General features: G+C 38.3%; 1 protein-coding gene across 9 annotated transcripts in view; it reads left to right on the forward strand.

The window, feature by feature from the left end:
- The window catches only part of TMEM144 (transmembrane protein 144), a 106,988-nt gene that overhangs the window by 32,776 nt on the left and 62,134 nt on the right, over positions 1-12,078 (forward strand). For 8 of the 9 annotated variants that reach the window (XR_003520778.1, XR_003520779.1, XM_027598844.1 and 5 more), the window contains one exon: positions 10,718-10,889. Coding sequence is in view for 7 of the 9 variants with exons in the window: in XM_027598844.1 (XP_027454645.1) it covers positions 10,781-10,889 (109 nt within the window). In the remaining 2 variants the exon portion in view is untranslated. Of the gene's footprint in view, positions 1-6,561; positions 6,787-10,717; positions 10,890-12,078 lie in introns of those variants that run through there. The other variant, XM_027598846.1, reaches the window with a different exon arrangement.

The raw sequence follows: 12,078 nt of genomic DNA on the forward strand, positions 1-12,078 counted from the left end.
GTTTGAACTTTATTTTATTTTGAGAGCTTTTCTTTGATCCATGACTTATTTAGGTGTGTTGTTTATATTCTAATGTTTTGGGATTTTTCCAGCTATCTCTCTGTTATTTATTTCTAGTGTTACTTCATTGTGGCCTGAGAGCATACTTTCTATGATATTTATTCTTTTAAACTTGTCAAAATGTATTAAATAGCCCAGAATATAGTCTATGGTGGTCAGTGTTCTATGTGAGCTTGTGGAGAATGTGCAGTCTCCTGTGGTTGGATGAAATATTACATCTGGATGATGATAGTGCTATTCAGTTCAACTATATCCTTACTGATTTTTTTGCCCACTGGATCTGTCAATTACTAATGGAGGGGTATGGCAGATTCCAACTACAACAGTGAATTTGTGTTGATTTCTTCTTGCAGGTTTAACTGTTTTTGCCTCATGTATTCTGACACTCTGCTGTGATGTGCATAGATAAGATTGTCTTCTCTTCTTGGAGAGTCAACCCCTTTAACATTACGTTATGCCTTTCTCTGTCCCTGATAATTTCCTGGTTCTGAAGTCTTCTTCGTCTGAAATTAAAACAGCTATTCCAGGCTTCATTTTGATTAATGTTAGCATGGTATATCTTTCTCCATCCCTTTTAATCTGTGTCTTTATAATTAAAGTGGGTTTCCTGTTAAGAGCATGTATCTGGGTTCTGTATTTTATTTGCTCTATCTTTTAATTGCTGTATTTAGACCACTCACATTTAAAATGAGTATTGATAGAGTTGGATTAATACCTACCATATATAGTTTCCTATTCATTGTCCTGTTCTTTGTTTCCTTTGTCTTCCCCCCTTTTTTTTCTACTTTCTCTGGTTTCAGTTAAGCATTTTATGATTCCATTTTCTCTTCTCTCTTGGCATATCAGCTATACTTCTTTTTACCATTTTTTAAGCAATTGCCCTAGAGTTTGCAGCATACATTTACAACCAATCTAAATCCACTTTCAAATAACACCATACCTCTTCACAGATAGTGCAAGTACTTTATAGTAGACTATTCCCAATTCTTCTCTCCTGTCCCTTCTGACATTGTTGTCATTTATTTCACTTATGCTATAAGCTATATAACCATATAAGCTATAACCACCTAATACGTTGTTGCTATTATTGTTTTTGCAGTAATCTATTAGATCAATTAAGAATGAAAAATAATTTCCCTGATGCCAAGCAATGTTGAGCACTTTTTCATGTGTCTGTTGGTCATTTAGATCTCTTCTTTGGAAAAATGTCTCTTCATGTCTTCTGCCCATTTCTTGATTGGATCATTTGTTCTTTGGGTGTTGAGTTGCTTGGCATCAGGGAAATCCAAATCAAAACCTCAATGAGATACAACCTCACACCCGTCAGAATGGCTAAAGTTAACAAGTCAGGAAGCGACAGATGTTGGCAAGGATGCAGAGAATGGGGAACCCTCCTACACTGTTGGTGGGAATGCAAGCTAGCACAGCCACTCTGGAAAACAGCATGGAGGTTCTTCAAAAAGTTGAAAATAGAGCTACCCTACGACCCAGCAATTGCACTACTGGGTATTTACCCCAACGATACAAATGTAGGGACCTGAAGGGGTACGTGCACCCCAATGTTTATAGCAGCAATATCCACAATAGCCAAACTGTGGAAAGAGCCAAGATGTCCACCAACAGATGAATGAACAAAGAAGATGTGGTATATATATACAATGGAATATTATGCAGCCATCAAAAGGAATGAAATCTTGCCATTTGCAATGACGTGGATGGAACTGGAGGGTGTTATGCTGAGCGAAATAAGTCAATCAGAGAAAGACATGTATCATATGACCTCATTGATATGAAGCATTCTTAATCTCAGAACCAGAGTTGCTAGAGTGGTGGGGGGTGGGAGGGATGAGGTGGCTGGGTGATAGACATTGGGGAGGGTATGTGCTATGGTGAGCACTGTGAATTGTGCAAGACTGTTTAATCACAGATCTGTACCTCTGAAACAAATAATACATTATATGTTAAAAAAGGAAAAGAAGAAGATAGCAGGAGGGGAAGAATGAAGGGGGGGAAATCAGAGGGGGAGATGAACCATGAGAGACGATGGACTCTGAGAAACAAACTGAGGGTTCTAGAGGGGAGGGGGTTGGGGGGATGGGTTAGCCTGGTGATGGGTATTAAAGAGGGCACGTTCCACATGGAGCACTGGGTGTTATGTGCAAACAATGAATCATGGAACACTACATCAAAAACTAATGATGTAATGTATGGTGATTAACATAACATAATAATAATAAAAAAAAGAATGAAAAATAAAAGATCTTATTTTCCCTCCACTTACTTTTTTTTTCTAATTTCTTCCTTTCTTCCTCTCGATCCAACTTTCTGAACTATATTTGTTCCCTTCTCTATGAAAAACTTCATTTAACGTTTCTTCCAAGACAGGTCTACTGGTAAGAAAAAAAAATCCACTCAGGTTTTGTCTAAGAAAGTCTGTATTTCCTCTTTACTTTTAAAAGAATAATTACACATAATTCAGATGTCTAAATTGATGGATTTTCTTTCAATATGAAATATTTCACTATACTCTCTTCTTGCTTGCATGGTTTCTGAAGAAAAGTCTGATAAAATTCTTATCCTTGTTCCTCCATAGATAAAGCATTCCACCCCCTGGCTCCTTTCAGTATTTTTTCTCTGTCTGATTTTCTGCAATTTGAATATGATATGCCCACATGCAGATATTTTCTGTTTTTATCCTGTTTAGCATTTGAGCTCCCTGGACCTATGATTTGGTATCATCTGTCATTAATTTTGGAAAATTCTCAGCCATTATTACTTTAAATACTTCTCTTCCTTTCTCTTTTTTCTTTCTGGTATTCTTATTACCTCTGTGTTACCCTTTTTTTGTAATTTTCCACAGTTTTTGGATATTCTGTTGAGTTTTTCCAATACTATGTGCTCTTTATATTTACATTTGCAAAGTTTCTATTGACATATCTTCAAGCTCACTATTTCTTTGGTGTAAAAAAGCATTCTTCATTCCAGTTGCAGTGTTTTTGTTTTCTTTTCATTCTTAAAGTTTTCATCTCTTATATTACACATCTTGTCTTGGATGTTAACTTTTTCCAACAGAGCTCTTAGCATATTTATGATAGGTATTTTAAATCTGAAGTCTGATAATTCCAAAATCTCTACCATATCTGAGTCTGGTGCTGAGGCTTGCTTTATCTCTTTAGATGTGTTTTTTCTTGCCTTTTAGTGTGCCTTGTAATTTCTTTTACAAGCCAGAGATGATGTATCAAATAATAGGCACCGTTATCAGCAGGCCTTTAGTGTGAGATTTTCTTTTTACCTCACCAGAAGTTAGGTTGTGTTTAACATTTGCCGTAGCTGTAGGTGTCATAGGTTTCAATTTCCCCTAATGTCCTTTCTTCTGCCTCCTGTTTTGTCTTTGGATTTTCCTAAAAATTCCTTAAACAGTGTATGTGTCTTGCAGCTCTCTCAGTTGTAATCCACTGTTATTGTTGGAACACTTTTAATATGGTCATCAGGTATTGGGAAGTGGAAGCACTCTATACTCGTATGAGTAAATCTTCATTTTTAGTGAGCCAGGATCCCGGGACTGTAACCTTCAGAGAAGTTTTGTAACCCTTTCCCCCTCTCCCCCCTCATGAGAGACAGGAAAACTAGAAGGGCCTCAAATCACCCAATTGCTCTTCTTCCAAGTCTGATAAAGCTCTGATAAAGATGTTTACCTAGAAGGCTAGTCTTTATTTCAGAAAACAGAGGCTCTGGGCATGTTTCATAATGGCTAAATTTTTCCCTCCCCTTGCCAGAAGCAAGAGGAAATTTTTCTCTGATCTTTACTGCGAGAACCTAGCAGAACTCCTGAAGGTAAACTCCTGAAGTTATGGGTGCTCCCCGGACACTGGGTCCTCACCATTACTGTTGAAGAGCCCTCTACCCATTACTGGCTCTAGTGGTCATAAGGTATGATTCTCTGCATTCACCTACCTCTGCAGTTTTCAGGGAGGTGATTTACCTTGTGACCTCAATTATCTGGTATATCTAAGAAGAGTTGCTGATTTTCAATGTGTTCAGCTTTCTTCTTATCCTGATGACAGGAATGATAATTCCCAAGATCTTCAAATGCCATAGCAGAAACCAGAATCTTAATAATATTTTTTAATACATTTTATCTTTTGACCACATAAAAGGATGAAGTACACAGACCCTATTATGTCAATAATAATATATATATAAGGAAACAGGTTTAGAGAGATTAAATGACTTTTCCAGAGATAAATGGCTAGTATATGAAGCTAACTTGGATCTTCTAGTGCCTCCCCAAACTCTTCCCATATAGACTTTTATGTTTAGACATGAATGCATATGAAACAACTTGAAAAAAGAATCTTATTTTAGTTTAAGCAGAGGATCATCCATGTTTGGGTTGGATCTGTGGCATGATGTGAAAAGCACTGGACCTGGAACATCCTGTAATAAATGTCCTCAATCCTGACTCAGCCCCCAACTCACTTTAAGATTTTAGGAAATTCACAACAATGTGAGTCTCAGTTTCTCAAAGTGAATCTGAAGCAAGAATGAACCACATGATCATTGAGGTCTCCTAAAATCATGAAGTGAAACAATTCTAGGTTGGATTTAGGCCCTATATTTTGGGGGAAGAAAGAGTTTATAAGGAAAGGGGAACTTGTTTCCTCAAAATTTTTCTGAATTCTGAATTTTTTAATTAATCTCTTCCCTTAGGTGAAAAGCCTTAGCTTCCTTAATTCTTTAAATGACATGATATTTTTCCTTCCCATCTGCTGCTTACACTATTGGGTTTTTTAAAATATTTTATTTATTTATTTATTTATTTATTTATTTATTTATTTATTTAGAGAGCATGAGCAGGGAGGGGCAGAGGGAGAGAGAGAGAAAGAGAGAGACAATCCCAAGCAGGCCTCACACGCAGCATGGAGCCCTGAGATCATAACCTGAGCCCAAATCCAGAGTCGCCTGCTTAACCGACTGAGCCGCCCAGGCGCCCCTGCTTCTTTCACTGTTGTTTATGAATATGAGTAATGTTTAAGGCAGGACTTCCTTCCAGGACACCTCATCTTTGGGCAGTCCTCTATGCTTTCTTCCTCTTGTAACTCTACAGTCATTACCAACTACTGAATTGTTTCTGTTAACTGTCACTTCCTCAGAGAGGCCTTCCTTGATCTCTTAGACTAGGACAGAACCCAGCACTTCCCCTTTTCTGAACTTATTTGTTTATATCTGTGTCTCTTGCTATTCTGGAATCCATATGAAGGTAGGACTCCTCTAGGTCACTGCTCTACTCCCAGGGCTCTTGAGTCCAGAACAGTGCTGTCCAACAGACCTTTCTGCAATGATAGAAATGTTCTGTAATCTGCACGTTTGACTATTGAGCACTTAAAAAGTGTCCAGTACAAGTGAACCACTGAATTTTGATTCTAATTTGAATTCAAATAGCCATGGGCAGTTAATGGCTACATACCCGACAGTGGAGGACTAGAGCAATGTCTCAAAATCTAAATCGAGATGTCAGGATATCTGTATTTTAACTCATTCTCCAGGTGATTCTTCCCAGCAATAAAATTTGACTATTGATCTAGAATGTGATTCTCAAGACTGGCTACACATTAGAATCACCTGGAGGAGAAAATGATTCCCAAGCCACATTTCCAGAGATTCTATTTCAGCTGGTCTGCTGTGGGGTCCAGGTATTTGTATTTTAAAAACTAAACAAAACAGAAAATCTCAAGTTTCAGAGGCCTAGAACATATGTTCTTACATGGTACTCAGTACCTATTAGATAAATACACAGAAAAAAGGGTCCGGGTGCATTTAGAAAGGATTAGTGATTACAAGTGAAATCTTGTGATGGCACAAAGATGTTAGTGACATTAGTGGTTCAGATGAATCTCTTGATGGTGATAACAAGTTCAGCTTTAGATAGCCTTTTATGATTGTATGAAATTCCTTGGCCTTTTGATTCATCCATAAACAGTACAAATACTGCCGAGCTCAGTGACATTTAGAAGGTGACATGCACGGAGCTCCCTGAACAAGCATCTCTTCAAATACACAGAAGCCTTGGGCACCTGGGTGGCTCAGTCCTTAAGCGTCTGCCTTCAGCTCAGGTCACGATGATCCCTGGGATCGAGTCCCACATCGGGCTCCCTGCTCCGCAAGAAGCCTGTTTCTTCCTCTGCCACTCCCCCTGCTTATGTTCCTGCTCTCGCTGTCTCTCCTTGTCTCTGTCTCTGTCAAATAAATAAGTAAAATCTTTAAAAAAAAAAAAAAAATACACAGAAGCCTTTCTAGTTTGCTGGTTGATTGACACACGGTCTGAGGACCCCTCCTCAGGGTCACGTGAGTCACAAGACCATGCACTCCTGCGTTGCAGCTGGAGGAAGGTGTTTCCCAACCTGCTGCCCTGGGCGGCCTCCAGGTCTCCTTTATTGTAGCGCCCCGCCTCTTCCGCAGGTCTGTCCCTAAGTGTCCCCGCAGGAAATAATGGCTGGCCTGGCAGCCAGGTCGCGCCGAGGCAACCGACCTCTGGGTAATAGGTGCTAGATAGAGCCCTCCCTTCTCCCGCCCAGTCATAGGTAATTTGTCCCGGCAGGAAGTAAAGGCCCGCCGGGCTGTCCCAGCAGCTGGGGGAATAGGCGGGTGCAGGCTCCGCAGCGGCGCAGTGGAGACTGATCGAGTGGGTGCTGAGCCGGAGGTAGTTTCAGCGCCAGCGCGAGCGCAGTGAGTACAAGCAACTCAAAGAAAACCCAGTAGCTTTGCAGCGGAGTGTCTCGTGATTTTTTTCAGAATGCACTGATGCTGATTAAAAAGAAAAAAATCAAAGCTCAGAATAAGTATATTCAAATAGCCCTGAGAATTTTAGCCAAGATGCTGGCAGAGCTTGCCAGGAGAGTTGAGGAAATTAACATGAAACTAAAACTGAAATCTTAGTTGCCGTAGAACAAGCATTATTGATCAGAACGTGCCAAGTACTAACAAAAAAAGGTGTACATAGAAGTTTAAATAGACAGGAAAAATTGAGAGAAAAAACATTTACTAATAAATGAAATAAAAGTATAAAAATGAATGAATGTAGTTTAATAAAATATCAGAGGACACTTGAAAGCAAGCATTTCAAAACTACTTTTATTTAAGTGATTCAAGTCTGCACTAAAAAGAATTGGGAGTAATGTGCTAAAAGTGATATTGCTTTACTTTTGCATATAAATTTTTTTGACTTAGAAAGGTAGATTATTCCTTAAAGATAGTGCATAATGCCAACTTGCCAGCCCACACTGAAATTAGATCACTTGATTTCTGAAACATACCAGAGCCGTATGCAATAAATTTCATTTATTTGCTGGTAATAACTTTAATTAACATTGATAATGTTCACTCAGCAGGCAAAATGCAGTTCATGCACTCTGATTAGCACTTCAAATTATTACTTCAATTGGAATGAAATCTAAGAGGTTTAGGGCTGTCAATAGTCTTTAATAAAGCCATCTTTTCACTAAAATAATTTGCCACTTCTGAAAGTTAGGCATTCTCTCATCAGTGTGCTTATACAGGTTTTGTTTCACTTTGCTTATTGTAATTTAAACGAAAAAAAATTTCTTAGCTATCACTAAATCATGCATCTTCTTAGTCCTGTGATAGCCTTCCCAGATAACTCCAGTTCCTCTGACCTACTATAGTTTTGATATCTTAGCAGCAGTACACCTGCTTGACTCTTGAGTGATAGTCCGTGTAAGCCATTGCAGGGCTAAAACTTTCTGTGTGCCTAATGGTAAGACTATTATTTTTATTGAAGTAGTAGTATTGTGTCAGTGTTTCAATATGTCTCAGAGTCTCTTCCTCAACTACATCCCCAAAGAGGATATTGTCTTACCAGCATTTGTTTTGGTTTGTTTTAAGAAAGCACATACAATTTCAAATAGATGTTTCTCTTACTAAGATTTACTGAGTAATTTTGATGTTATCCCTGTTTTCAGTTAAATTGTTCTTAATAATGCCAAAAAATATATATTGTAGGTAGTTCTATATTTAATATTCTCTGCAAGAACACATAAGGAACAAAACATGGAAAAATGAAAACACCTTTTTTTTTAAGATTTATTTATTTATTTGAGAGAGAGAGAAAACGCACCAGCGCGAGCATGGGCGGGTGCAGGGAGGGGCAGAGGAAGAGGGAGAGAGAATCTCAAGCAGACTCCCCACTGAATGTAGAGCCCCATGCAGGGCTCAACCCCAGGACCCTGAGATCATGACCTGAGCTTAAAATAAGAGTCAGACACTTAACTGACTGAGCCACCCAGGTGCTGCAAAATACCTTTAAAGTAAATATTGTGAAATAAAATAACAAGGAAAGGTGATTTCAGAGGTACGTTATTCAACACACATCCATAAGAAGTCATCACAACATTAAATTTGGAGGGAAAAAAGACTGGATTGATTAACTCCCATTCCAGAAGGCTTAAGGAGATGAAGTGAACCAAAAAGTCAATGTACAAAATATGATTTCAAAATGGTATTGTGGAAAGACTCTGATTACCTCCTGTGATAAAATGACTCTTTTGTGTTATTTTTTTCTCATGTAGATTATACAACTAAAAGAGTGAACTATGTTCAATAGCCTTTTCTAATGTTATGAAAAATGTCTGATTCTTGGCTATTTGTGGTTTGGGTCCTTCTCTTCACAGGGAACCAGAACTTTTTAATAAGCTTAGCAGTGCTGTCCAATAGAGCTTCCTGTAATGTTGGAAATGTTCTATAATCTGCACTGTTCAGATAACTACTGGCTATATGTGACTATCAAGCATTTGATATTTAATTAGTTTGGCTAAGGAACTGATTTTTTTTTTTTTACTTAATTTTAATGAAAATTTAGTTATCCACATGTGGCTAGTGGCTATGAGATTGAACAGATGGCTAATTGCCTCACATTGTTCTGCTGACCAGGTGATGGTATTGTGCATAATACCCACTGTCAATCTTGTACTTTAGGAGATTCCTTTTTTTTTTCTTCCAAATTTTTATTTAAATTCTAGTTAGTTAACATATAGTGTAGTATTGGTTTCAGGAGTAGAATTTAGTGATTCATCACTTACATATAATACCCAGTGCTCATCATAACTATTGCCCTCCTTAACGCCCATCCCCATCTAGCCCACCCCCACCCACCTCCCTTCATCAACGCTCAGTTTCTCTATTCTTAGAGTCTAGGAGAGGGATGCCTGGGTGGTTCAGTCAGTTAAGCACCTGACTTCGGCTCAGGTCATGATCCCAGGGTCCGGGGATCAAGTCCTGCATCAGGCTCCTTGCTCAGCGGGGAGCCTGCTTCTCCCTCTGCCTGCCCCCCCCTTCTCGTGCTCTCTCTCTCTGTGACAAATAAAATCTTTAAAAAAAAACTATTAAAAAAAAAAAAAAGAGTCTAGGAGATTCCTGAAGGGATACTTCAAGGACCTAAACCTTGAAGAGATTTAAAAAATTCTTGAAGAGATCTTTAATGGATTCTTCTATCTGTTCAGTTGTTTTTCTTTTTAAGTCATAAAGATATAAGGTTTCACAAACTACTTAAAGTAATACACACCATGAGGGTATTACTGATGAGGAAAGTGCCTTTGCCTCTAGGTAATCCTGAGTACGTAGCAGCAATAAAATCTACATGTGCCCTTAAGCTCCTATCTGAAATTTTTAAAAAGCTTTTGCTTTTGAGGAACTGATAGTTCTTTTTTTATGTATTTATATAAAAAGGGGGCAGAGGGAGAAAGAATCTTAAGCAGGCTCCATGCCTAAGGCAGAGCCCCAACCAGGACTCGATCTCATAACCCTGAGACCTGAGATCATGACCTAAACTGAAAGCAAAAGTCAGATGCTTAAACTGAGCCGCCCAGGCACCCCAGACTGGAAGTTCTGAAAGTCTTCACACATGCTCTCTCATTTGATTGTCACAACAACCAATTGAGTCCTGGTCCATAAATCTTTTCATTATACCAATCCACCTACACAGGAGAATTTTTTTATAGTATAATAAGAATTATCTGCAGGGGGCCTGGGTGGCTCAGTTTGTTAAGCGTCTAACTATTGGTTTCAGCTCAGTTCGTGATCTCGGGGTCCTGGGATGGAGCCCTGCACTGGGCTCCAAGCTCAGCAGGGAGGCTGCTTAAGGATTCTCTCTCTCCCTCTCCCCCCACAACTTGTTTTCTCTCTCTCTCTCTCAAATCAGTGAATGAACCTTAAAAAAAAAAAAATTATCTCCAGATCTTGGAAGAAGTTAGGTTTTCAAGCTCTGAAGACAAAGTTTTTTTTTTTTTTATAAATTGTAGATTAATGATCAAAAACTATTTGTTGGTAAAATAAAAGAAAAAACAAATGAATAAACATGGAGTGTGAACATAAGACATAATTTCATAGTGTCCTAACTTTTTATCTGGAAGAAGGAATCTTAGCATACTTTCAAAAAGCTCCATAAATATCACGTAGAAATCAGTTTGTTCACAGATTCACAACTTCTTTTTTTTAGTTTAATTATCATTATTTTTTTATTTTTTATTTTACATTTTTTTATTTTGCATTTTTTTATTTTATTATGTTATGTTAATCACCATACATTACATCATTAGTTTTTGATGCACAACTTCTTAATGGTTTTGTTTTTCTTTTATTTCAGAAGCTCTTGAAAAGGACATCAAGTGTAAAGTGCACCGGCTCACTCTCAGACAGTACTGGAACCATGAGCAGTAACGGAACAGACCTAACCATTGGTTTCATCTCCTCTTCTGTAGCTGTCCTTTTGTTTGGCTCAAACTTTGTGCCACTTAAAAAATACGATACTGGTGATGGTAATTATTTTTCCTTCATGGTTAACTTTAAATTACTTTTAAATGTGAAGTTCTCTTTTTTGGTGTTTTTTTTTTTTTTTTTTTAATGATGGCTACAAATTATCTTGTACCTGGCGCCAAATGAATAGAGCTTATGATAAATCATTCGGTAATGCTCATGCCAGTTTATCTGAGATTTGTTCAGTATGGAATAGTCTTAAGGTTGTGTTTCATGGTAAAGCTGGGAGAGTGACTGTCAGGAAAGCTTATTAGCCTTACCTGTTATGTTTACAAAAGAAGAAAGTTAGTTCTACCAATATACACTTGTTTTGAAAACATGAATTTCAAATACGCTTCATATAATAGAGAACAGTTTGAGCACAACGTGAATTTTGTGTTTATATGCCATTTTGACTGGTACAGCACTAGGTGAGCACAGATCACCACGCCCAGTTGAATAAAGATGCATGGGAAAGCACGAGGTGCGCTTGCACACGCACCCCTCAACATCCCGCAGCTCCCTCAGCACCACGACCTGTTCACGTCTGCTGTGAGGATCCCCCCATCCACCAGCTTCACAATAGCTCACAAGCTGCCACACTTCCGATGCCCACTCCCATAAGCAACCCTTCCAGTCTTTTTCAGGTTGCGGTGCCATATTTATTGTAATGCTTGTGAATTTCTTAACCACTTAGCCAGTGTAACACTGTACTTTTTTTTAAATTAGGTTCCTGTCTCTTGTTTTATTAGGTTCCTGTCTTTTTATAAAATACATTGTTGATGAAATGTTTTTTGAGTGTTGTTCCCTTTCTCCCCATAAAATCTCTGCGGTTTTTATTATGTGATTTTGCAAAGTGCGGTGCTTTTAGGAACACACGTGGCACATTATAGTTGACCTGACCGTCATGTGAACTTCAGGGAAAGGGAAGCAAGAGGTTTTTTTTGGTTTTGGGTTTTGGGTTTTTAATCCACCTGCCTATAATAGGATAGCCAGGAGAAGATGCTCAAATGTTATGCTGAACACCTGGTGGGAAGCCGTTACTTTATCACCTCATTTCCTTATATCTTGCTGCTACTTCAACAATAGAATTACAAATCTTTTTCTTCCAGAGCCTTTCTTCTCTTTTTCTTTGGAGTTAGGATGGATATGGAAACTACTAAAAGAACAAAATATATACTAAGGGGTTGAGGAACTGGCTTTTAGGTGTCT

This window comes from Zalophus californianus, chromosome 2 (assembly GCF_009762305.2).
Source record: "Zalophus californianus isolate mZalCal1 chromosome 2, mZalCal1.pri.v2, whole genome shotgun sequence".
NCBI lineage: Eukaryota > Metazoa > Chordata > Mammalia > Carnivora > Otariidae > Zalophus > Zalophus californianus.